Genomic DNA, 27,695 nt, shown 5'->3' on the forward strand with positions numbered 1-27,695 from the left:
AGGCCAAAAAATAATGCTGATTATTAACTGTAACTTTTCATAGTCATCCCTATGGACCACTTTCTTTCCCAAGTGTGAGGGATGTTGTATTGTGAATGGCCCCAGCCTCACTGCACTACTGTAAGCAACCCCACTATGGGTATCAGTTATGGTACATTTAACTCTTTCAGAAACTTGGTAGTGTGCTCCTTGTACCATGAACTTGGAAGCAATCATTGTAGGTGATCTCCCTAAAATGTAAACTGGTCCATACCCACCCCAAACTAAAAGTGACACACTTGTTGTAAGATTAGCAAGTCCTCCCTCTTGGAGCATAGTTTTACTAACAAAAAGATAGTTTCAAAGTAGCCCACATGAATCCCAAATGAAAAACTAGCCTGAGCAGAGGCCAAAAGGAGCTGGACTAGCAGCAGCTGAGGACACATGGCAGATACAGAGTAGTTCCTAACAGCGAAAAGGAAGCAGATAGGCTCTCTCAAATAAAATGCTGAGCCAGGCTGGTTGTTGACCATGGAGGAGAGAGGGCCGTTGATTTACGGATATCAAATATGGAGTTGGGGGACTAGGGGGAGTATCCAGAGAATGATAGACCTATGATAATGGCTATGGGCTATTAAGAATGGAATACCCAATACAGTAACGGCAGGATGGGTCTTAGTGTGTCATACAGGAGGAGAAACAGTCAAGTAGAAGAGACAGCTAAGAGATAACATGGAGGATGTGCCACTGCAACCACAATGCAGCACCCAGACACAAGGGAGCGATAATGCCACACCTATTTGTGTGAGAATTGTGTGTAGGCTGAAAGTAATTTACCAACATTGGAATTTGGCCAGGACACAAATGTATCATTCCTGTTTGTGCAATGCATGTCTTGGGATCTCTACAAAGCCTTTGCAAACTAAGGGAGTTACATTTGCTCTGAATGCTGGGACCTCAACAACACAATATGCTTCAATACAGTGCTGGGGCATTAGGTCGGTACAGATGGAGAAGGCCACCTACAACATCAGCAACTCTCCCTGTAGCACCTAGATTTCTGTTGAAGATCTCCCAAATGCATACAGATCACCAATGCTTAGTTTGTCAGATTGGACGTGATTACAGCCTGATGTTTTATATTGGAAAATATTGATTTAAAAGAGACTTGAGAAGCTTTAGTTATAAACAGAATCACTTATGATTTAGTGTGTGTGAGAGAGCTTATAATTAGTTTAGACATTAGAACATGTAACGCTCAGGTGAAAACTAGTAGTATCTTATCTTATAATTGGGGATAGCACCCCTCACTAATCCAATCCATTACCCAAGAGAAGGATTTGTATTCTGTTTATCCAAACTAGCAGCATGCCCTATTCTTTTAATGAACAGCTCACAGTAGTCCATTATTTCCCCTCTAGGTTTTATATATGAAAGATTTACAAGAAATGTTTTCATTTGGATACGTTTGTTGTGTGAGGGCCTGATAGTGATGTAAACAATCTAATTATAAAGGGGCAAAAGCTATACTTTGAATAGTGCAGTGAACAGGCAGATCAGGTGAATCTGCCAAAATGTGAGTGGCATGAAATATAGGGCTATCCATAATAAACGTCGTACGGCGCTGTGAAAACACAAGTCATGCAGAACTAATCTAGGTGTTTATTTTCTACCATCTGCACCTGGCTAGCCAGATTTATGAAGCTGTTCCCAACATGACTTATTAAACAAAAGCATTCCATATCTCTCCTCTAAGGTTTAACAACCTGCTTTGTATCTTACTTTATTAATCCAAGAGCATTTGGGCACAAAATGCACAGTAGCTTAAATACGCCCGGATACAATTACAACTATCCTTGGAGCCTGCTGAAAACTGATGTATTTTTTGTGTAATCAAATGTAATGTGCATGTGTTTCTCTTTACACTTGAGACTGTTTAGCTGATTAACTGGGCAATGTGCTGAATTTTAGTTTGTGAATTATAGAGTTTACAATACGGTACAGTAACTATCATTCTAAACCGCAGCACTTTTATTTCTAACACAGATGGTGGCTTCCCTTGGATAGTGATGGATGTTGATGAAGATGTGGAACTAGTCTTCCCTGACTGGTAGGAGAAGGACAAGAGGCAGCTAATTTCCCATGGATTGTGGTAAGTGTGTGGGGTCCTAGGTTTCTTCCCCGTAATGACTTTTTAAATTCCAGACAGACTGAGGTGAACTAAAAGTGGCTTTCAATTTTTTGACATAAAGCTGAAATATTTCACTGAGGAGGTGGAGGGTGGAAAGTATTTTATGTTCAGCTCTAATATCTGCATAAGAACAAACTACCATTCTTTGTAAGGAAAATTCATCCATTGCCTGATTTCTTCTGTTCTTCTTTTACCATTTGAAAACATTAATAAACCAGAAGGAAGTCTCTTCTGCTAAATCCTTAATCTCCCTCTTTAATGTATTGAGTCATTGCTGTCAGTCTGAAGGCCTGTGTTTGAGTTTCTGATAGATTTCTGATCCAAGAAACCTGGGATATGAATCCCTTTCCATGTGCATGTAAACTATTCTCTGAGCTTCATCAAAACAGGATTGAGTTGGTTCTTGAATATTCCTGATAATAGCTTCCCTGGCAGGACTATCAATGTTAATCTGAAAAAGAAAACAATATTAAAGAAAGTTACAACAAAAATACAGAGGAGAAAAATAGGGTACTGCAAAGATGAAGCTTGGTAGGCTGCAGCCTATGCCTTACATCCATATGATCAACTTTGGCACCATGTTCTCTATGTTGAAAAGGAGCTACAGGAGAGAGATTATTAAGAAAAATAAAAATCTAGTATTTAAAAATCTTGGTATAAAAGTGTTCGTCTCCCCCCACTTAAAGTTAGGTTCCCATATCTATTTATTTATCTAAATTGAAGGCCTGTTTTTCAGACATTCTGACCAACTGAAATCAGTGGGAGCCATTGGGTGCTCATCACATCACTTTTGAAAATCAGGCTTCTGAAGTCACAGAATATTTTACAACAAATATTGTACATCAATCCTGATTAGGAAATGGGTTATTGTATAAGAGACTCAGGAGTCAGATGAGGATTTGCAGTGGATGAGTGGAAGCTTTGTGGATGTCTAAGAGCTTAATGTACTGGTGGTGTTTACCTTTCTGATAGAAAGGTACTGCAAATAAAAGTTGAACCTCACCATAATCTAGGAGATTGACCAAGGCAATTACAGTTCAACTAAACATTTTGTACTTAGATTTGCTCTGTTAAGTTGCACTTATTGGAGACTGAAAGAGGAGCTGGAGGCATGTGAATTAATGTGTAACCGTTGATGTGTGGAGACCTTGCTGTACCAAGGGTGTTTTTTAAAGTGCAATCTACTCATTCCCTAATACTATTGCATTTTTGTTTTGTTTTGAATACAGACTATGTTGAGATCACCATCAGCTTCCATTTAAAAAAGAAAGTTTCAAGCCCTCATGTTTGCAGAGAAAAACTTGAAAACAGGAAGCGTGTTCCCAAAGACTCAAAACCAGAAGGCAAACTAAGAATTCACAATTTATTATTTAAAAATTTTGTTATGCTGATCTCATGATTTTGAGAACTGACTCATGATTATTCAATGCTTGAGGCTGTCAATACTGATAAGCAAAAGGGAGGTTATCCGTCTCTAAGCATGTGTATTTTTTTTGTATATTTGTGATTGAATTTCCTGTAAATGCCCATGAAAAGCTCAAATAAAAAAACAGCAGGCAGACCAACCAGGGCCGGCTCTAGGCACCAGCAAAACAAGCTGGTGCTTGGGGTGGCACATTTTTAGGGACGACATGGCTGGTGCCAGAATGCCGCCCCTAAAAATGTGCCCTGGCCGCCCTAGCTCACCTCCGCTGCTGCTGCCATGGCGTGCGAAACAGCTGATCCCTGGGAGGGAGGGGGAGATCCCGAGCGGACGTTTCGCACGCCGCTGCTCCCCCTCCCTCCCAGATTTGAGAGCCTGGGAGGGAGGGGGAGAAGCGGCGCCCGGGCCGCGGCCACTCGGAGTCTCCCCCTCCCTCCCAGGCTCTCAAACCTGGGAGGGAGGGGGAGACTCCGAGTGGCCGCGGCACACGCGCCACTTCTCCCTCTCCCTCCCTCCCTCCTAGGCTTGAGAGCCTGGGGGGAGGAGTCAGGGCTGGGGATTTGGGGAAGGGGCGGAGTTGAGGCGGGGCTGGGGGTGGGGTAATTAAAGAAGGGGGCGGGGCGGCCAAAATTGTTTTTGCTTTGGGCGGCAAAAATCCTAGAGCCGGCCCTGAGGCCAACCAATCCATCCTCTCTCTTTCTCCCCCCCCCCCCCCCCAAAAGCCTCAAAACAAAAAAACTCTCAAACACCTCATCATGTTTAAAATAATCCCATGAATTTTTGAACCAGTCTCATGAATTTTCAACTTTCAGGGGTGACAATATTGTTGTCTCTTAATCAAAGCTGTAAACTGTCACCCTACTCCAACCTTAGCCTGGCATCTGAGAATCAAACTGAGCTCTTTCTAGCCCTCACATCTCCAGCAATTTGTATTGTGCATTTTGAATTTAGTTAACAATTCTGTTGCTGAAGCATGAGCCAGAAAAAAATCTAGCCTCACTCTACCAGTGCTGTGTTGGACTTGCAGTGGTAATGAATAAAAAGGAGATTAATTTATTTTTGTCAGTAACGTGAGAAGATATGATTCTGAAGACACCTAGAAATGATCTGCTGGGTGTCATGTTTATATAGTGTTTTAACAGAAAAGAACCACCCTTTAATATTAATCTCTGTTCATACAGCCAAATCTGGTCTGTTTTTCCTAAAAATTGTCCATGTTTTTATTAGAGGATTATTAAGGATTGATTTACTGAAAGTAGCTTAACCATTTGGAATGAATTACTTCCATTTTTCTTACTTCTTCAGTGCTTTTGGGAACTTGATGGTCTTTTAGCATGCTTCTGCCAACTCTCAAAAGGGATGGAACTGGGTAGAGATTTCACTTAATTTCCAGGTACTGGACTAAGTAAGGGTCACATTCAAAGTCTACTGAAGTGTTTGGAAAGACTCCCATTGGCATCAACATGCTTTGTACAATGCCCTAAAAGTATGGACCCCTCCCCTCCCCAGGAATTTAGTTCTAGACTCTGTTCTGGCACTGACTCCCTCTGTGGCCTGGGGCAAAGAATTTTACCTATCTGCCTCAGTTTCTTATCTGAAATGAGGTTAAAAATACTTACCTGCTTCACAAAGGTGCTGTGAAAATTACTAATCAAGTAAACATCTTTACACTGCTTTGTACAGTGAGTGCCATTGCCAAGTATTTATTGTTGCATTTTGCAAGCTGCTGCTTTCAGTTTCAACAGATACCACATGCATGTTTTTAATATAAACAGGTGTGTGTGTGTGTGTGTGTGTGTGTACACACATGGGAGGGAGGGACGAGCAGTTCTTGCAATGTTAATTCACCTCTTTAGGCGCCTGGGGCTGAATGTAATTTTTAAAAATTCTCCTGGCCACAGAAATCCTTTTCCTCCGTGATTCAATCTTCTTGTAAGTTTCACATGCAAGCCAGAATTCAATGTTCTCATCACTGTATTCTGTCTTCAGGTAGGTCTTGTAGATTATAGGCCCATCTGAAAATATTTCAGAAGTCAAACTTTATAAACTATAAATGATAGCATTTAGGAAGATAATTGTCAAACAGGTTTTGCTTAGCTTTGAGTGAAAAATGACTAGACGAGGATTATGGACCAGTTTGGGTATTTTTTCTCATGTTGAATAGTTCCTGACTCCACAAGAAATCCTACAGAAGACAATGGGGCTACTCATGCGATAAGGTACTACCCATGGTCAGTATGTGTATCAAAGACTACTTCAGGGGCGCTGGAACAATTTTTATAGTGGGGAGGGGCTGAGAGCCATTGAACCAAACTGTAAACCCTGTATATAATGGAAACCATTTCAGTCCAGGGGGTGCTGCAGCACTCTTAGTTCCAGCACCTATGGACTACTTTTAAATCTTCTGGCCCTTTTTATTTTATATTTACATAAAATGTGAGACTGTTAATAGAATGGTTTAAAAAGAATATTTAGGGGATAACTGGCCACTCAATGTGACATATAAAAGTTTCAGACTTAAATATTCATTTTGTACATGCTCAGAACTCCCTTAACATCAGTGAGAGCTGCACATGTGCAGAAAGAGCAGAATATCAAAGAAAAATTTTCCTCTTCTTTTGGTTTAAAATCACACAACACGTATACATCTGTTATAAGGGTGATAATTATTTTTAAAAATTCAGCTCTACATCAAAGTGAAAAACATCTAAACATCAAAAAATCATGGTCTAACTGGGAAAAGGGGAAGGCTTTTATAGACTCATAGACCTTAAGGTCAGAAGGGACCATTATGATCATCTAGTCCGACCTCCTGCACAACGCAGGCCACAGAATGTCACCCACTCACTCCTGTAACAAACCCCTAACCTATATCTGAGCCACTGAAGTCCTCAAATCATGGTTTAAAGACTTCAAGGTGCAGAGAATCCTCCAGCAAGTGACCCGTGCCCCTTGCTATAGAGGAAGGCAAAAAAACCCCAGAGCCTCTGCCAATCTGCCCTGGGGGAAAATTCCTTCCTGACCCCAAATATGGTGATCAGCTAAACCCTGAACATGTGGGCAAGACTCACCAGCCAGACATCCAGGAAAAAATTCTCTATAGTAACTCAGATCTCACCCCATCTAACATCCCATCACAAGCCATTGGGCATATTTACCGCTAATAGTCAAAGATCAATTAATTGCCAAAATTAGGCTATCCCATCATACCATCCCTCCATAAACTTATCAAGCTTAGTCTTGAAGCCAGATATGTCTTTTGCCTCCACTACTCCCCTTGGCAGACTGTTCCAGAACTTCACTCCTCTGATGGTTAGAAACCTTTGTCTAATTTCAAGTCTAAACTTCCTGATGGCCAGTTTATTTGTTCTTGTGTCCACATTGGTACTGAAGGTAAATAATTCCTCTCCCTCCCTGGTATTTATCCATCTGATGTATTTATAGAGGGCAATCATATCTCCCCTCAGCCTTCTTTTGGTTAGGCTAAACAAGCTGAGCTCTTGGAGTCTCCTTTCATAAGACTGGTTTTCCATTCCTTGGATCATCCTAGTAGCCCTTCTTTGACCTGTTCCAGTTTGAATTCATCCTTCTTAAACATGGGAGACCAGAACTGAACACAGTATTACAGATGAGGTCTCACCAGTGCCTTGTATAACGGTACTAACACCTCCTTATCTCTACTGGAAATACCTCGCCTGATGCATCCCAAGACTGCATTAGCTTTTTTCACGGCCATATCACATTGGCAACTCATAGTCATCCTGTGATCAACCAATACTCCGAGGTCCTTCTCCTCCTTTATTACTTCCAACTGATGCGTCCCCAGCTTATAACCAAAATTCTTGTTATTAATCCCTAAATGCATGACCTTGCACTTTTCACGATTAAATTTCATCCTATTACTTATACTCCAGTTTACAAGGTCATCCAGATCTTCCTGTATGATATCCCGGTCCTTCTTTGTATTGGCAATACCTCCCAGCTTTGTGTCATCCGCAAGCTTTATTAGCACATTCCCACTTTTTGTGTCAATGTCAGAAATAAAAAGATTAAATAAGATTGGTCCCCAAACTGATCCCTGAGGAACTCCACTAGTAACCTTCTTCCAGCCTGACAGTTCACCTTTCAGTATGACCCGTTGTAGTCTCCCCTTTAACCAATTCCTTAGCCACCTTTCAATTTTCATATTGATCCCCAACTTTTCCAATTTAGCTAATAATTCCCCAGGTGGAACCATATCAAATGCCTTACTGAAATCGAGGTAAATTAGATCCACTGCGTTTCCTTTGTCTAAAAAATCTGTTACCTTCTCAAAGAAGGAGATCAGGTTGGTTTGGCACGATCTACCTTTTGTAAAACCATGTTGTATTTTGTCCCAATTACCATTGATCTCAATGTCCTTAACTACTTTCTCCTTCAAAATTTTTTCCAAGGCCTTGCATACTACAGATGTCAAACTAACAGGCCTGTAGTTACCTGGATCACTTTTTTCCCCTTTCTTAAAAATAGGAACTATGTTAGCAATTCTCCAGTCATACGGTACAACCCCTGAGTTTACAGATTCATTAAAACATCTTGCTAATGGGCTTGCAATTTCATGTGCCAGTTCCTTTAATATTCTTGGATGAAGATTAGCTGGCCCCCCCGGTTTAGTCCCATTAAGCTGTTTGAGTTTGGCTTCTACCTCGGATGTGGTAATATCTACCTCCATATCCTCATTCCCATTTGTCATCCTACCATTATCCCTAAGCTCCTCATTAGCCTCATTAAAGACTGAGGCAAAGTATTTGTTTAGATATTGGGCCATGTGTAGATTATCCTTAACCTCCATTCCATCCTCCGTGTTTAGCGGTCCCACTTCTTCCTTCTTTGTTTTCTTCTTATTTATATGGCTATAGAACCTTTTCCTATTGGTTTTAATTCCCTTTGCAAGGCCAAAAGCCATGTAGAGTTGGACCTTTCTCACTTTATCTCTACATGTTCTGACCTCAATAAGGTAGCTTTCCTTGCTGATCCCTCCCATCTTCCATTCCTTGTAGGCTTTCTGCTTTTTCTTAATCACCTCTCTGAGATGCTTGCTCATCCAGCTTGGTCTACAACACCTGCCTATGATTTTTTCCCCCTTTCTTGGGATGCAGACTTCTGATAGTTTCTGCAACTTTGACTTGAAGTAATTCCAGGCCTCTTCCGCCTTTAGATCCACAAGTTCTTCAGTCCAATTTACTTCCCTAACTCATTTCCTTAATTTTTTTAAGTTGGCCCTTTTGAAATCAAAAACCCTACTCACAGATCTATTTTTGTTTATCCTTCCATGTAGTTTGAACTGAATTAGCTCATGATCGCTAGAACCAAGGTTGTCCCCTACAATCATTTCTTCTATGAGGTCCTCACTACTCACCAAAACCAAATCTAAAATGGCATCCCCTCTTATTGGTTCAGCAACTATTTGGTGAAGGAATCCATCAGCTATTGCATCCAGAAAAAAGTGAGCCCTATTATTAGTACTAGCACTTTTCCTCCAGTCTATATCTGGGAAGTTAAAGTCTCCCATGATCACACAATTCCAATTAGTATTAACTTAATTAAAAACATTAAAGAGGTCTCTATCCATATCCAAATCAGATCCCGGTGGTCTATAGCACACCCCAAGCACTATCCCAGGGGAGGCTCTAGTAGCTTTCTTCCCCAATGTGATTTTTGCCCAGACAGACTCTGTCTTATCCATTCCATCACTTATTTCTTTACAGTCTACCTCATCATTGATATACAATGCTACTCCACCACCTTTGCCTTTATTTCGGTCTTTCCTAAACAGCACATACCCTTCGATATCTGTACTCCAGTCATGATTACTATTCCACCGTGTTTCTGTTATCCCTATAATAGCTGGTTTCACTTCCTGCACCAGTAGCGCTAATTTCTCCATTTTGTTACCTAGTCTTCAAGCATTAGTGTACAAGCATCTTAATTTTTGCTGTTTGGCTTCACTCACATTCTTTACCTGATTAGGCATTGATATTCTACTGCCAGTATCACCTATTAGACTGGGATCTACACTACCCTTCCTCCTTATGTCCGTTCTCCTACCCACGGCTGTATCCTTTCTTACTTTGTTTTCTTCCCTCTCAATGTTAAAATCCGGTGTGGAAATTACCTGTACATCTCCCCCAAATTCCTAGTTTAAAGCTCTCTTAATTAGTTATGCCAGCCTCCATCCTAGAAGTCTATTTCCCTCCCTACTCAGGTGAAGTCCATCCAGAGAGAACAGTCCTCTGTCCATGAATGCCTCCCAGTGGCCATACACAGGGCCGGTTCTGGCTTTTTTGCCGCCCTAGGGCAGGGGAGGGTGCCGAGCTCGGCCGCGTGCCCGCAATCCCTGACCAGCCGGAGCGCCGGGGCTCTCCACTCTCCCCGGCGGCCAGAACGCTGGGAGGAGGGTGGAGAGCCCCTGGCGGCCAGAGCGCCGGGAGGAGGGCGGCGAGCCCGGCCGGGGCTCTCCGCTCTCCCCGGCGGCCAGAGCGCCGGGAGGAGGGCGGTGAGCTCGCCGCATCTCTCCGCTCTCCCCAACCGGCCGGAGCGCCGGGGGGAGGGCGGCGAGCCCGGCTGGGGCCCCGCTCTCCCCGACTGGCCGGAGCGCCGGGGGGAGGGCGGCGAGTCCGGCCGGGGCTCCGCCGCGCCGACCCCCTCCAGGCGCCGCCCCAAGCACATGCTTGGTGGGCTGGTGCCTGCAGCCAGCCCTGGCCATACATCCCAAAGCCCTCCTTATGGCACCACTGCCTGAGCCATCTGTTGAGCATCATAATCTTGTCACACCTTGTTGCCCTTCTCTAGGAACAGGCAGAATCCCACTGAAGATCACCTGAGCCTCAAATTCCTTAAGCGTCTTCCCCAGCCTTGCATAGTCTCCCTTGATTCATTCCAATAAGAATCTAGCCGTATCATTTGTTCCCACATGAAGGACAATCAGTGGATTCTTTCCCGCTCCCGTTAGGATCCTCTTCAGCCTCAGGTCCACATCCCGTATCTTTGCACCCGGCAGACAGCACACCCTTCTGTTCTCTGGATCAGCTCTGGTTACAGGCCTGTTTAATTCTTCTCAGTAAGGAGTCCCCAATCATGTAGACCTGCCTTTTCCTGGTGATGGTGCCATTCTCCGGTCTATCCCGTTCCCTCTGGCTGCAAGTCCTCTCGATTCCTATTCTCCCTTGCAGGACCGGCTTTAGGCCGATTTGCCGGAATCAGGCCCCGCGCACTCACCCTGGCGGCGGTCATCTTCGGGGGCCCCACTCTCCCGGCTGGAGCTCCAGCGGAGCGCAGCAGTCCCGCGACCCCAGCCGGCAATCTGAAGGGCTGCCCCAGGAATTGGGCCTCACACTTGCTAAAGCCAGCCCTGCTCCCTTGCAGTCCTCTGCAACCCATCCTGTATCCTCCTGGGGCTCATATTTGGTGTTATCTCCATTGACTCTTCCCTTCTTCCTATAGGACTCACTGCTCTTCTCTTCTTCCTTGCCCTCTCACCTTCAGTGACCACCTGCTGTGCCCATTCTTCATTTTCCACCTCCACAAACCTGTTCCTGAGCTCTATTTCTCCTTCACTAGCCTTTTCCTCTGCCTGGTTCTCTTAGTCACATGCTTCTACTGTCTTCACCAAGCAGTCTCCCCTCAGAGTTCTTCGGTACTTCTTCCATCTGCAAGTCTGAGCTTTTCCCTTCAGCCTCCTCATGTCTTTGCTCCATCATCTATTTCTATTTAATGGAGATGTCCTATCTCTTAGGACTGGAAGGGACCTTGAAAGGTCATTGAGTCCAGCCCCCTGCCTTCACTAGCAGGACCAAGTACTGATTTTGCCCCAGATCCCTAAGTGGCCCCCTCAAGGATTGAACTCACAACCCTGGGTTTAGCAGGCCAATGCTCAAACCACTGAGCTATCCCTCCTCCCTCCCCTTCGAGGGGTATCTGCTCGAACCCCTTTCTAAACTCAACCAGAGTTTCCACCTACATCTCCAATCCTCGGATCTTTTCTTCCATCAGCTCTATCAGGTGGCACTTCATGCAGACAAAACTCTTTTCACGTACCCCCTCCAGGATCATGTACATACTGCAGCTTCTACATCCAGTCATCTTCATTGTGTCTTCCAGTGCTTGGGTCACCACCACTGCTGCTTCTGTCATAGACTTGCCACCTAAGTCCTGTTAGTCCGGGAAACACAAACCAAACCAAAACACCACAACCCACAGAAAAGCAAACCCCCAACAAGCAGCAAAACACTGCCAGAACACTACACATTCCCTTCACTAGCCTGTCTGTTCCTCTGCCTGCCTCTTTTAGTCTTCCCTGCAAACTCCCCTTGCAAACTCCCAATCAAACTCCCCTATTTACAGCTCTGTTTGCTGGCTCCTGTGCCGCTTCCATTTTTTCCCTCTGTCATCAAAAGGAAAGGTGACTTTTGTTGCTGCCATCATCGTAACTAAGAGAGCTGTCAGTTTTCTCTCCAGCAAATAAAAGCTTTTTCAAATTATGTTCTGGTATACATTAAGGGTACAGTGCACCTTTGCTATAATGCACCTGGGGATCCAAGCCATTTGTTCAGCATACCCAGGAGTTTGTTATAGCGAGAGGGGTGGAGGGAGACAGATCTCCCCATGTAAGTATTCTCACACTTCTTATCAAACTGTTTGTACTGGGCTATTTTGATTATCACTTCAAAAGTTTTTTTCTCTTACTTAATTGGCCTCTCGGAGTTAGTAAGACAACTCCCACCTTTTTATGCTCTCTGTATGTGTATATATATCTCCTCAATAGATGTTCCATTCTATGCATCCGAAGAAGTGGGCTGTAGCCCATGAAAGCTTGTGCTCAAATAAATTTGTTAGTCTCTAAGGTGCCACACGTACTCCTGTTCTTTTTGCTTGATGATACAGTGGCTAAAATGCCTGCAGCCATGAGAACATTGAAGTTTCAACCATTGTTACCACTTGCTGAGTAGCACCTTTGTTAGCAATGGTGAGAAATATTTTCCAGTAAAACCTAGTGTAGGTAAATATTTTAAGAGCAACATAGCTCTGGGATAAGCAGTTGCAGCTTCACTGACTTCAAGTGAAGTTTCTCATAGTTCGTATACTTGGCCCTTTGCAGCAACCTGAGAGCAATGCGGAGACATTTCATCAATGGCAAAATCTACATAATGTGAGTGATTCATAGCTCTCTAATTCTAAAAGCAATTTTCTCCAGTGATGCAGATCACAGGGTTTTCTGGTTTCTGCAAGAGATGTCAGCATGCCACAGGCTGAGGGTGGTGGTTACAAGCACTCATGCTGCTTGTGTGTGATTTCTGAAATTTTAAACTGCCTCTCTATAGCACAGTGCATTCCAGATCTTCCCTTGCACAGTCATACTCTATATTGACCCCACTAAAGGCTGCGCTTTTATAGCACAATCTGGCCCTTGACTGATTTACTTTTCAGTGTATTAATAAATGAACTGGAAAAAGAGGTGAATAGCAAGGTGGCAAAGTTTGCAGATGATACAAAATTATCCAAGATAGTTAAGTCTAAAGCAGACTGCAAAGCGTTACGAAGGGCTCTCACAAGACTGTGCAACAAAATAGCAGATGAAATTCAGTGTTGATAAATACAAACTAATTCATATTGGAAAACATCAGTCCAACTGTACATAAAATAGGTTGGGCCTAAATTAGGTGTTACCACTCCAAAAAAAAAATCTTGGAGTCATTGTGGATAGTCCTCTAAAAACATCCGCTCAATGTGCAGCAGCAAAAACCTAACAGAATGCTGGAAACCATTGGAAAGGGATAGATAATAAGTCAGTAAATAACATAATGCCACTAAATATTTCCATGCTACTCTAACACATCGAATATTGCATGCAATTCTGGTCTCCCCATTTCAAAGAAGATATATTTGAAATGGAAAAGGTAGAGAAAAAGGCAACAAAAATGATTGAGGGTTTGGAACTGCTTCCATATGAGGAGAGATTAAAAAGACTGGAACTGTTCATCCTGAAAAAGAGATGATGAAGGGAGAATATAATAGAAGTTTATAAAATTATGACTAGTGTGGAGAAAATGATGAAGGAAGTGTTATATTACTCCTTCATGTAACACAAGAACCCGGGGTCACCCAATGAAATTAGTAGGCAGCAGGTTTAAAACAAACAAAAATAAGTACTACTTCACACAATGCACAGTCAACCTGTGGAACTCATTGCCAGGGGATGTTGTGAAGGCAAAAACTATAACTGGGTTAAAAAAAGAATTTGATAAATTCATGGAGGATAGGTTATTAGTCAAGATGGCCAGGGATGCAACCCCATGCTCTGGATGTCCCTAGCCTCTGATTGCCATGTTCTGAGACTGGACAACAGGGGATGGATCACTTGATAATTTCCCTGTTCTGTTTATTCTTTTTGAAGTATCTGGCATTGGCTACTGTTGGAAGACAAGATACTGGCCTAGATGGACTGTTGATCTGACCCAATATGACCATTCTTATGTTCTTATGTTTAATTTTTGTGTTAATCACATAAACAAATCTTCTTGCAGTTTGCTGCTGTTTTAGTATGTTTTGAGATTTGAAAACAATGGTAGCATTTAGAAATGTGTGGATAATGTTTAAGGGTTTATGTTGCTGCCAACTAGACATGGAGCCATTGATCACTATCCGTTGAGCCCAACGATCTAGCCAGCTTTCTATCCACCTTATAGTCCATTCATCCAGCCCATACTACTTTAACTTGCTGGCAAGAATACTGTGGGAGACCATGTCAAAAGCTTTGCTAAAGTCAAGGAACAACATATCCACTGCTTTCCCCTCATCCACAGAGGCAGTTATCTCATCACAGAAGACAATTAGGTTTGTCAGGCATGACTTGCCTTTGGTGAATCCATGCTGACTGTTCCTGATCACTTTCCTCTCCTCTAAGTGCTTCAGAATTGATTCCTTGAGGACCTGCTCCCTGATTTTTCCAGGGACTGAGGTGAGGCTGATTTGCCTGTAGTTCCCTGGATCCTATTTCTTCCCTTTTTTAAAGATGGGCACCACATTAGCCTTTTTCCAGTCATCTGGGACCTCCCCCAATCGCCATGAGTTTTCAAATATAATGGCCAATGGCTTTGCAATCACATCCGCCAACTCCTTTAGCACCCTCGGATGCAACGCATCCGGTCCCATGGATTTGTGCTCATCCAGCTTTTCTAAATAGTCCTGAACCACTTCTTTCTCCACAGAGGGCTGGTCACCTCCTCCCCATGCTGTGCTGCCCAGTGCAGTAGTCTGGGAGCTGACCTTGTTTGTGAAGACAGAGGCAAAAAAAGCATTGAGTACATGAGGTTTTTCTACATCCTCTGTCACTACGTTGCCTCCCTCATTCAGTAAGGGGCCCACACTTTCCTTAACTTTCTTCTTGTTGCTAACATACCTGAAGAAACCCTTCTTGTTACTCTTAACATCTCTTGCTAGCTGCAACTCCAAGTGTGATTTGGCCTTCCTGATTTCACTCCTGCATGCCTGAGCAATATTTTTATACTCCTCCCTGGTCATTTGTCCAATCTTCCACTTCTTGTAAGCTTCTTTTTTGTGTTTAAGATCAGCAAGGATTTCACTGTTAAGCCAAGCTGGTCGCCTGCCATATTTACTATTCTTTCTACACATCGGGATGGTTGGTTCCTGCAACCTCAATAAGGATTCTTTAAAATACAGCCAGCTCTCCTGCACTCCTTTCCCCCTCATGTTATTCTCCCAGGCGATCCCGCCCATCAGTTCCCTGAGGGAGTCAAAGTCTGCTTTTGTGAAGTCCAGGGTCCGTATTCTGCTGCTCTCCTTTATTCCTTGTGTCAAGATCATCTCATGGTCACTGCCTGTTCCCATCCACTTTTGCTTTCCCTACTAATTCTTCCCGGTTTGTGAGCAGCAGGTCAAGGAGAGCTCTGCCCCTAGTTGGTTCCTCCAGCACTTGCACCAGGAAATTGTCCCCTGCACTTTCCAAAAACTTCCTGGATTGTCTGTGCACCGCTGTATTGCTCTCCCAGCAGATATCTGGGTGATTGAAGTCTCCCATGAGAACCAGGGCTTGTGATCTAGTAACTTCTGTTTAATGTCTCTGTTTAAGGCCATGTTTTTTAGTGTTCAGTAGAGTAATGAATTTAAGTTCCCAAGTTTGTCCATTGTGCATGTTTCCTTTGAGAATGAGGACATCAACGATATTTTCATCCTTTTGACAGATGACCTAAACTTACTCATAGATTTCCTCCAGAACTTCAAGCACCACTGCCCAACCGTCAAACTCTCTTGAACATTCCCATGCTAGCATCAACTTCCTAGACTCCATGATGAGCCCTACAGATGACTATATACAAGAAACTTTTGGATCCAGCAACCACCCTGAACACAGCAAGAAGTCTGGTATCTACAGCCAGGCACTGGTACCACAGAATTTTCTCTGAGGAGAAACTCTGCGATATGCGCATAAATGCCTTCACCAAACAAGGACATGCCACCAGCAAAATAGATCAAATCATGGAATGGGTCACCCAAATACCTTGAGAGAACCTGCTTCAATACACGGGGGAAAAAAACCCACTGAACATACACCCCTAGTTTTCACCTACCACCCCCACACTGGAACCCACATGGTGTGTCATCAAACTACAACCCTGACTTGAGGGGACCTGTAGTAGGTTAGAGTCGAGGTTTGGCCCTCAGCGGGTCTGTGGGGAGTCACACCGCTCTGGTCCGGTGGCCGTCTGGGACAACAGGCACACAGTTAGGGGCTCAGGCCCATAAGCAGGGGCTGAGTCAAGAGGTCTGAAACCCAGGCCCTTACGCAAGGGCTGAGGCAAAGTCTATAGCAGCCCAGGCCCTAAGTTAGGGCGGAGCAGCAAGCAACTAGTCTGTCAGTGGCCCAGGCCTTGTAGCAGGGGCTGGATCAATTTGGGACAGCCCAGGCCCTAGGTCAGGGCGGGACAGCAAACAAATAGTCAATCAGGTACCCAGCCTCTCTAGGCCAGGGGATACAGGGGGAGTCTGCCACCCAAGGAGTGGATGGCAGGGGGGACGCAGGCCCTCCCACTCCACTGCGTCCCAGCCCGGGGCCCTAGCAGCAACGGAAACTCGTTGCTGTCAGTGGGGATCCTGGCCGCGACACACTGACATCGGCTCTGGCAGTGCAGCAGCCAGACTGGGGTCGGCTGCCCCCGGGCTACTTCCACACTCCCCCTCGGATGGTACCTGGGAGGTCTTGCTGTCGTCGGTGCTCTCCACCAGCATTGGTTCCTCTGGGTAGGTAGCGGAGGGCAGGCTCGGCTCCTCCTTGGGGTAGCTGGCACGGGGCAGGCTCGGCTCCTCCTCGGGGTAGCTGGCATGGGGCAGGCTCGGCTCCTCCTCGGGGTAGCTGGCACAGGGCAGGCTCGGCTCCTCCTCGGGGTAGCTCGCACGGGGCAGGCTTGGCCAGTCCTCCTCGGGGTACCTGGCACGGGGCAGGCTCGACCGGCCCGGTGAGTCAGCAGGCCGGTCGCAGCCTGCGGCTGTTTCCCAAGCGGGAGCTTGGCCACGGATGTCTGCTCTCTCCGCCAGCCTGGGCTCTCCTGAGCTCTGCAGGCGGGCCTTTATACTTCCGGGTCGGGGGGCCGTGACCTCGGAGGGGCGGGCTCCAGACCCGGTGGCTCCGCCCACATTGGGATTAGGGAAGGTTCGGGCCTCAGCGGGGCTGTGGGGTATCCCACTGCCTCGCTACAGGACCACATCCTGAAAGAAATCTTTCCCAACCCCCCTTTTCGGGCCTTCAAACAATGTCCCAACCTCACTAAGCTTCCTACAGACTAGGACACACCAACTCAAAACGGCATCAGATCCTGCCATAATAACAAGTGCAAACCTGCAGACATATCTCCACTGCTACAATGATCAATACTCCCCAGAACACACCTTTCAAGATTCATGGCTCCTATATCACATGCCTCTATCAACCCGTGGTGTACCTCAACTAGCACATCAGATGTCCCAAAACAACTATAGGGGTGAAATCAGCCAATCACTATGCTCTTGAATGAACCGTCACAAAAAATAAGATAAAAATGCCCTATGACCCGTGGGCGAACACTTTTTACAAAGTGATCACTCCATGTTTGACCTCTCAGTCCTTATCTTCAAAGGAAGCCTGTGAAACACCTTTAAAAGATGAGCCTAGAAACATAAATTCATAACTTTGCTGAACACTTAAAAATGCATCCGAAGAAGTGAGTATTCACCCACGAAAGCTCATGCTCCTATACGTCTGTTAGTCTATAAGTTGCCACAGGACTCTTTGCTGCTTTTACTTAAAAACCACTGACTTAACACAAATGCTGGATTTATGGCTTATTGCAACAATTTGTAACACACCCTACTGCCTGCTAAACCCTTAATGGCCCACTTCATTTTAAGTGGTCTCCTATAGCATGTATGAATCCCTTATGCTTAATGGTCTGTCCCAGTTTGTATTTAATTCCCCAGGCCTGAGGAAGAGCTTGGTGAAGCTCAAAAATGTGTCCCAACAGAAATTGGTCCAATAAAAGATATTACTTCACCTAACTTATCTCTCAGAAGGATTCATAGTGACTAATTATATTGCAATGGGCATCAAGGGCATTCGTGGTGATTGATTTGGCATTAAAATTTTTCATTCACTTTCCTCTTTAATGGAGGTCAGTAACCATAAAACACAGTAAATGGAGATATACCAATGTATCACATAAGCTTTCCCTATCCACACATTTCTAAAAAAGTTAGATAGCTGCTGGTAAATAACTCTGCTGGAGTACAAACATACAACATACAAACACACAACTACTTACATTTAGTAGTCATCAGCGTTTCAAAAGATTGGGACCACTGTAGCACTTCCTCCAATGACACTCTTTGCAAAAGGGGGAAAGGTTATTGTGGGATTAGAGTTGTAGTTAACTGCGTGGCTAATGCTAGGTTTAAAAATAAAGCTAAATTTCATTATCTAAAATCCAGTCACATAATTCAATGCCTCTATATGCATTTTGCTCTCTGCAAGTTCATTTTTTGGATGTCTCAGATCCCGTGCTTACAGTTTTGAAAAAAACATAACTTGCAATAACTATGGACCCAGTTCTGCACTAAATTACACCCATACAACTCCCTTTGAAGTCAATGGAAATTGTGCGTGTAGGCAGTGCAGTACAGTACTTCAGAATGGGAGAATAATAAAGACAGCATTAACAGTTCAGATTGTCAGCTCTCTGAGGCAGGGATGATCATGTAGGGTTGATTTGTGTCTAGAGACCCTGCTGTGGTTTAGGACTTCAGGTGCCACTGCAATGTTAGGTACTATTATTAAAGTCCCTTGGGACTGAGTATGATAACAAAAAATGTAAAAACTTTTTTCTTCTCAACACCTTCTACATTTACCATCAGCTGAAAGGTTGAGCTCTGAACATTGTACAGTAGAACCTCAGTAGTATGAACACCTCGGGAATGGAGATTGTTCTTAACTCAGAACAAAACGCTGTGGTGGTTATTTCAAAAGTTTACAACTGAACATTGACTTAACACAGCTTTGAAACTTTACTATGGAGAAGAACAATGTTGATTTTAACCATCTTAATTTAAATGAAACAGTTTCCTTACCTTGTCAAATTTTTTTTAAACTTCCCCTTTATTTGTTTTTAGTAATTTACATTTAACACAGTCCTGTATTGTATTGCTTTTGTCTCTGCTGCTGCCTGATTGCATGCTTCCAGTTCCAAATGAGGTGTGTGGTTGATGGTCAGTTCATAACTCTGGTGCTCATAACTGAGAGGTTCTACTGTAGCTGATAAATGATGGAAAGACTAATAGAATCTTGACTGCAAAAGACACTAAATCCATTTAATTCCCTACTTGTTTGTACTTTAAAATTAATCACAGTATTACTAATCAAGAGGATTCTTAGAGGTGACTAACAATGGATTGTTTTTCTTCTATGCTTGTTCTTACGTGGCAATTTCCTGGCTTTCTAGGGGTCTTGCATTTATTCTCTTAACTCTCAGTTCTGTGAAAGACTGAGGGATCAGAGAGAACTAAACATCTTGAAGAAAAATAAACTTCTAAGGGCCAGATCCTGCACGGGTGTAAATCCGCATAACTTTAAATATACCACCTGTGTCTCCGGGTCTTATAATTTTTAGTATCCTACCACTGGTAACTTGAAAGAAATGCCTATGCTAAATGTTCATGTCCATGTAAGAGATTGGAGAAAAAGTGCATTGTAGTTCATTAGGCTCTAATCAAACTGGAGAGGGAGTTTTCATTCTCCCTTGGTCCTTCCATTTTGGCATCAGTTACTGAATCCCAACTAAAGCCACTTAATTACCATAAAGTTCAAGAATAATCCATATTTGATTAAAAGCAGTATTGGTTTGTGGATAGTGGGTACTAGTAGGATTGATTTGTAAGCCTGCTCTGCACAGCAGCTGTTTGCTGGTTTTGTAGTTTAGGTGATTTCTTAGGTTTGTTTTGATATAATTCTAGGAAGGACACCACTGCCATGTCTTACTGTTCGTAAGCCTATCTTCTTTTCTAGGCAGAAAAATGAATGTCAGTTACTCAGCACATTTCTGGATAGATTGAACTCCTATATTTGGTAGAAATTTTGCAACCACCAAACTGTGGTCTCAGCTCTTTCGTAATTTCTGGTCACACATTTGGTTCTTGTTCAAGCAGGGATTTTCTCATGTCTAACTGACCTCCTCTTTACATAAATACTTGAAGTGTGTGGTTATGGGAAGAGAGGTGGCTCTGCAAAAGTTGCATCTTGTTCCTGTGAATGCTTATTCGTTGATAGAGCTGCTTCTGAGTCATATCTGCTGTTACTGACACAGACACATTTTTACTGTTGTCAGCATTATCACTCTTATACAGAATAAATGATGTTCTTGTCTGTCTCCCTGAGCGCCATCAAAACTGCCATTTTATTTCCATTTCTGAATATTTGCCTCTAGTGTTAATCTGTGAAGCAGAACAAACACAGCCTGTTTTTAGTTACTTTCCATGGGTAAGTTAACGCTTAGGGAAGATGATGTTTTACTGTAAACTGAGGAAATATATGGAGGTCACTGAGGGGAAAATGAGTATGGACTATTAAGATGTTTGTTCCCCACTTTTCTGACTATAACCCCACTTACTCAGTTGTATCAGTAGGATCTGCTGCAGTGAGAATCCTTATGGAGAGGGAGAAGAACTGGTTATGTCTCCACTATCCAATGTATACTGCACAACTAGAAAAGACGAAGTACTTAAGGGACCATGGTCCACTTCAGAAGGCCCAGGACTGGGAATCAGGAGACATGGCTTCTATTTCCCGCTATGCCACTGACCAGCTGTGTGACCTCGGGCAAGTCACTTGATTTGTTTTCCCTTCCAACCTTTTTCTGTTTTTTTGTATTTAGATAGTCCCTGCCCTGATGAGCCTACAATCTCTCACTGTGTTTGTACAGTGTCTTGCATAATGGTGTCCCAATCTTGCTTGTTGCTTCTATGTGCTACTTTAATAAAAAGAATAAATACTACTACTAGTAGTGAGACTACTGGCTTAGTGAGGTTGTTTTGGATTCTCATATATTATTTGTACACTTTTAAAATCCATTTATCTCCCACCATCTTGCAAAGTGCTAAGGAGAGCTGGTTGGTGTTTGTTTTTTTCCACACAGAAAAACTTGACTTTACTGAAAAATCAAAAACTAGAAATTTTGGGCTGAATGATTTCAGTTTGGAAATGCCATTGTGGTACTTCATGTGAGCTGTAGTTCGATTGCCTCATGCCCCAATTCTCTTCTGTGGGCTGGGCTCCCTGGTTCTCAAGCACCACAATCTCTTCTCTTGCTAAGCAGTTGTAGTGTACATAGGAATTTATGGAATCATGGGAAACATAAATTGGCTGGAGAACCTGTCCAGCTGAGACAAATGGTAGCATAAGGCACAAATTTTCATCATCTGGCAGTGGGGCTGAGTTTAAAAAAACAAACAAACAACAACAAAACCACAAACAAAAACAAACCCAAAACATCCTGTTTTAAATTCATCCCAGGTATAGCTCCATTGACTTCAGTGGTTACACCAGGGGTGAACTTGGACCAAGATGTCTATGTCTGAACAGCTCAAATTAAAACAATCCGGTTACTCACAGCCTAAAGACAATGCAAATATATTGAAATTGTTCTACTGTGAAGCAACAGCATGAATAACAGGTGATCAATATATGTGCATCCATGAGGACAACATGCATGGGTAAATATTCAGCATTAAATTGTATCGTTAGCCCTCTTGACTCTTTTAGTCAGGAGGCTAAATCCCTTCATATCTTGTAGGATTATGTGACTGCAGAATTATAGTACTACTTACTTAGAAGTGATCCCATTTTCGTCTTCTCTGAATAGCTTACAAAGACAACAAATATTTGGGCTCATTCTCCTAAATAAAGAAAACATATGAGTTTTGGAACCTGATATAGTACAGCAGGTGCACTTAAAGTCCACCCTGATTTTAGAGGTCTGACCAGTTCCAACGGTGTTCCTCTTTTTACATACAGGGAATATAATTGGAATTGGTCAGACCTCTAAAACCGGGATGAACTATTTAAATTCACCCACTGTGTTTATGAAAATATTTGACAGGAATGAGGCTTTTCCCTTAATCTTTTTTCAGGGTTTTATGTTTTTCATTTGCTTTTGTTGAAAAGTAAATTATTCCTCCTCTCAAAATGTTTTGAGGGACACCCTATAAATATGCCTGGAGAGGTTTTGGAGATTTTGGGCCTGACTCAAAGTACATTGAAATCAATGGGAATCTCTCTACTGGCTTCAGTAGCTTTTGGATCTTGTATGTGAGAGCTCAAGACTTTGATTTAAACTGAATAACTTTGAGTTTGTGAGTGAATTATTGAATCTCCAAATGTTTGGGACGTGCTGAGTCAATATTAATCCAAATTATTGATCAGACCTGGTAAATTTATTCTGACATATGGATCCTGTCAGAAACTATGGGTACTATGTAGTGATGAGGAAATTAAGGAAATATCTATTCTAGAAAATTATTTGTGAACTGAAGAAAGTTGTTTTCTCCTTTTTTATTTCTATTTTTTTATTTGTCCAGCTCCTCCTTCTCTAAGCAATGCCATACGTTCTGAAGGCCAAATTCTTCAATAAGCTTATGTATATGGGGGGAGGGATAGCTCAGCGGTTTGAGCATTGGCCTGCTAAACCCAGGGTTGTGAGTTCAATCCTTGAGGGGGCCATTTAGGGAACTGGGGTAAAAATCTGTCTGGGGATTGCTCCTGCTTTGAGCAGGGGGTTGGACTAGATGACCTCCTGAGGTCTCTTCCAACCCTGAGATTCTATGATAATGTTGTTTATGAAATGGGTCTTTCTTTAAAATGAGTTTCTGTGTATATCAGTCTAGAATTAGATTACTACATTGTAGTCCCCACCAATAATCAAAGAGATCTCTTTTTAGTCTAGTAATTTAAATCTACAATTTGGTTCAGATTAGGGCTTGATTGGCCTACACCTATCCTAGGGCTAAATTGTGCTTTTATATTGGAACACAAAATAAGGATGGTGCAAAGTTTCACTGCCCCAGGGGACATTCTGAACTGTGGAATCCTTAAACTCACCTCTCTTATAATTAGGCCATATCCTTAGAGTCTGAAATCAATGGAACTACATCAGTTTAGACCATCGGAGAATCTAGCCCATTAGGTTTTCTACCAGATATTAAAATGCCTACTTGCAAAGCACCATAACAACTCTGACTGATAATACTATATGAGGCCTTATCCCTCAAACCCGAAGAGAATGCATGCCAGTATCCTTGAGATGGCTGCTCAAATTCTCATAGCTCTATGGCTTTGCATAGTTACATGTGTGTAGTATATGCTCCAAAAATTGCCCATAAGCAAAACACAAATAATTTACTCAACAGAACCCCCCACTGAAATTTAAAGCAGACTTCAGGGGGAGTTGCTGGGTGCTTAACACTTTAAAAAAAGAACAAGCCAAGATTTAGAACCTTCAGACTCCATTTTTGAAATACTTAGCTGTAGCCTTTATCTGTGCTGTAATAAAAATGTTCATCTCCAGATACATTTGTACTTTGGATCATTGGAGTGGAACTCTTGCATAACCTAGATGGCTTTATTTTAAAATATAAGGTAGTCTACATTGTTGAATTCTTTATAGCAGCAGTCGATAACAAATATTTTTTCTTTGGTTGCTGTATGGAAAACTCCATTGTAAAGGAGACTGTTTTGTTCTTACTGGAGAACATATATCAGCAAAGATAAACACTTTAAACAAATACTGTGGCCTAGAGCTTAACTACACATTTGTAGCTCATGAAAGCAGGACTATGTTGTTCTCTCTTCTTCCTTTACAGGTATTTGAATCATCTGATAATACATTAGATAACAGGCAAAGAAATACAATTACTTTTTGTAGCACTATTATATGAATTCCATAGTTTCAGCTGAATTTGATGTTTTTCCCCTGAAGCCTTGTCTGCACTGAGGATTTGCGTGAGTTTCAGCCATTGGTGCTAGCAATTTGTGTAGTTGCACTGGTGCAACTCATAATGTAGACAGGGTATGCTGCAATAAACTATGATTTACTCTGGTGCATCTTATGCTAGTTTCAATCCAGGAACGATCTACTGGTGCAAAGAGTGGCTTCAGCTGTCTACATTAGAGGTCACATCTGCTGCTGCCCTAAATTACAGTGTGGCTTCATTTACTTGAGTAGAGCATTACAGTATACCATTGTATGCCATACCAGAATCTGGTGCTAGCCAGTTGACCAGTGGAGTTACACTGAGGGCAGACTGCCCATGGCTGTATTCAGAGCAAATCTAGAAGATAAGAAAGACTTGAGTCATTCTTTGAAAGCTTCCATTATGTAGTCCGGTTATTTGCTATTTAGCAGCTTATGTAGTCATATACACCTGTGCAAAGTGTGCACATTGTGGTTTGGTAGCATTTGCCCCCTCTGTTCATAAGTGTAAATGACTAAACAAGTGCAAGGCAGCAAAGGTTTTCAATTTTATTGATTTATTGCTTTCTTTTACATCACTGTATTTTAGTACTCATGGTAATTGTGTCAAACTTGAGGTCAAGGTTCTCTGTCCATAGAAAGAGCACTTCATGGGCATCTGTGTGTAGTGATTCCCACACCGTTCTTACCATATGCCTCCGATCTGTCCTGGAGAGGTCACTTCTAATGAGTAATTCAGTCTCTGTCATGCTCAGCAGTTGGCCTTTCTGAGACTAAAAACAAAACTCCATTGAGTTCATGAGGACAGAATTTTACCCTACGTTGTCAATTGTGAGGCTGTTTGTAAAACACTTTTTTCCCTAAATATTTTGCTCTTTTTGAATTATTGAAACTTCTTTCTATTTTATGTTTCCACTCAGCCCTGGATTGGTTTTTGGATTTAACTTTAATATTTTTAATGTTATGTGCTCAATAAAAAAATCTCTTGCTCGCACGCTCTCTCTCAATAAGCTTTTTACACAGTTTGGAATTTTGTATTTTTAGTAAAGAATGGTTTATCCCACTTGGTACTGTGTTTGCGTTTCTCATGCAGTTCCAAGTGCTTAGTTCTGTAGAAGTGTGGCTGTCTGGGTGCCATATCATATGAGAGTCTGTGGTGGGCCCCATCCTGTGAAACATTGGGTGCCCAAAATTAGAAGCTGGGCTTAGCACCATTCAGGAAGTGGCTCTGGGTTTTTATGCATCACCATTTGTAGATCCTGCTTCTCATTCAGAAAGGTTTTTACAAATAGAGTCCCTAGACTGCTCACCCGGACATTCTGCTCCTTAGCCCACCTGCACTGCTTATCTCCAATAATTAAAAGCAGTACGTGATCAAAGTTGATCCTAATACTTTCATTCTCTATCTGAGCCCAACACTATTACTGTTCATAATAAATTTCACTTGTAGGTTTTCAGCTACTGTATCAACACACAAGTCAGTTTATAGAATTTCATTCAGAAACAATATGAACATTTCTTTGATAATGCTTTTAAAATGCTGGAATGCATATAATCCACTTCGGAAGCTAAGGATAAGATTAATGAAATATGCTAGCTTGGATTAATGTGATGACAGAAATGTGCTAAATCACAAGTCTTGAGTATTTACACAGTTCGTCTTCATCAGCTTTCCCTTTTCCTTCATAGCCCTGCCCCACATATGGACCTGCAGAGAGAGACATACACGCTGGTATATCTTTTTGTTTTGTTCTGGACTAGCCCAAGGGTATTGTATACTGTTGAAATTCACATGAATGTAACCGTTATCAAAGGGGCCAGTCTTCAGCTGGTATAAATCAGCATAGTTCTATTGAAGACAACGGAGCTATACACCCTTACCCCACTTGTGGATTTAGTTCAGAGGAGTTGTGTGCAAATTACCCAAATCTGTTCCTTGGTTTATTATAAAGCTTTTCCACGTAAACTCATGAAAAGTATCTTAGCATGTAGGATTGTGCATTTCCAGCAGATTTCATCACCCAAAAGGCAAATCACAGGACCCTAGCTGAGTTAGTACAATATATGAATGAATGAAGTAGTCACACAACATTCTGAGAATTAATCACACTTCTGATAGTAAATGAATCTAAGATCTAAAGCTATTCACAGATGGAAAGGATATGAGTAATTTGTTAAACAATATAAGTCTGGGATGACTGTAATTACAATTATCTATAATGAGAGAATATCCTGTGAAACAGAAAAATGTTTTGATAGATCAAAGAACTAAGCCTTTATTTTGCATGAAACTGTAACATACATTATTTTTATTTCAGCATGAGAAGATTATGCCATGTTCGGTTGTAAAGAAGCTATTTACTTTTTTTTAGTATACAGCTATTTTGACTGTACAGTGAAGTCTCCATAAAGAAACCTTTATGATAAAAGTTTTAGTTAATTGCACTCTAACCTCTCTTCAGTTTATTGAATAGAGTTTTATTGATCTTAATATACTGAGAATTTAATACAGAAGATTCACATAGGCATACATTTGTCTACACATTGTACATATTTAGAAAACAGGTGCTGTTGCCATTCTAAGGCTGACCTTACAAGTGTGTGTGGGAAGTATATGCTGGACAGAAAGGCTGTGCCCTTATCTCTACATTCCCTGTTTATGCTGAAGGAAATACTCTAATTCAATTTAAATTCTGAAAAGAGTCGTGCATAATCTTATACTTACAATTTTTTTCTTGGATTGTCCCCCCCTTTTTAATGTTTCATTTAGTAGTAGCACTTGGCCAGGGGGTCAAGTTTTCAAATTCCATCCTGTTTTCTTTTAAAGTAAAAAGTCTTGTCACACTCTGGTTGTATCCACACTGTGTGTGCTGTTGCCTGACTTCTTTCGTGCAAATATATATGCAAACTGTGTGTGTGGTTAATATGAAAAAAAAAAGTTCCATTGGGCTCCTGATGCACCACTGATAAAAACAGGCTGTGTATTCTGACACTATTGTGACCTCTGTAATGATGAACTGAAAAGAAGTATTTTACTGTATTGAAATCCTTTAGGTATTCTCTGACGGGGTCAGTTTTGTGACTAATATTTTCCATCTCTTGATCAAATGACACTCTACAGAAAAAGTTAGAAACACACTGTTGAAAAGAGATAAGCATCCCACCACTGAAAAATGGCGCATTCATGTTATAGTTGCGATCAAGAAGTGATTATCTCCAATTGTTTTGTTAGTCTTACTTTTCTGCTCTAAAAGTAAGTTCTCTCTGAGTTCCTTAGTATGATATGTGTTTTACATGTGCATTTCCAATCAACTTTAATACGTGGCACAGAGGTTGACTCTGAAGCAATATGTTAAAGTAGGACTTGTTTTTACATTGTGTGAGGTCCTTTATCATCGTTATCATAGTTGGCAAGAAGGGTATGTCGTCAGTGCAGTGTTAACTCAATTTCTCTACACTACATCTCGAGTTAGCCTAAGTCAAATGAGAATGGCCAAACTACAAAATAACACTTGAGTTGCTGTGTCCACATTGGGGCTGCACTCCCCTAGTGTGTGGT

General features: G+C 42.3%; 1 protein-coding gene and 1 long non-coding RNA gene across 5 annotated transcripts in view; one reads left to right on the top strand and one right to left on the bottom strand.

Moving 5' to 3' along the window:
* The window catches only part of LOC135973055 (uncharacterized), a 65,396-nt gene extending 61,387 nt beyond the window's left edge, over positions 1–4,009 (top strand). The window contains exons 3-4 of the long non-coding RNA XR_010589759.1: positions 2,026–2,131; positions 3,400–4,009. This is a non-coding gene — a long non-coding RNA (uncharacterized LOC135973055). The remainder of the gene's footprint in view (positions 1–2,025; positions 2,132–3,399) is intronic.
* RGS13 (regulator of G protein signaling 13) lies at positions 1,626–27,104 on the bottom strand. 4 transcript variants are annotated; one of them, XM_065554439.1, is made up of 7 exons: positions 26,862–27,104; positions 24,826–24,909; positions 24,419–24,494; positions 21,996–22,064; positions 18,443–18,504; positions 5,442–5,608; positions 1,626–2,621 (listed from the first exon to the last, which is right to left on the bottom strand). In XM_065554439.1, exons 4-7 carry the CDS (start codon positions 22,058–22,060, stop codon positions 2,448–2,450), a joined length of 468 nt encoding a protein of 155 aa, XP_065410511.1. In that variant the 5' UTR covers positions 22,061–22,064; positions 24,419–24,494; positions 24,826–24,909; positions 26,862–27,104; the 3' UTR covers positions 1,626–2,447. The 4 variants fall into 4 exon arrangements, with proteins under 4 accessions (XP_065410511.1, XP_065410512.1, XP_023965338.1 ...); XM_065554440.1 differs by lacking the exon at positions 24,826–24,909; XM_024109570.3 differs by lacking the exon at positions 24,419–24,494 and having other exon boundaries at positions 26,862–27,103.
* Between the last annotated feature and the right edge of the window lie 591 nt (positions 27,105–27,695).

This window comes from Chrysemys picta, chromosome 8 (assembly GCF_011386835.1).
Source record: "Chrysemys picta bellii isolate R12L10 chromosome 8, ASM1138683v2, whole genome shotgun sequence".
In the NCBI taxonomy this organism is placed as follows: domain Eukaryota; kingdom Metazoa; phylum Chordata; order Testudines; family Emydidae; genus Chrysemys; species Chrysemys picta.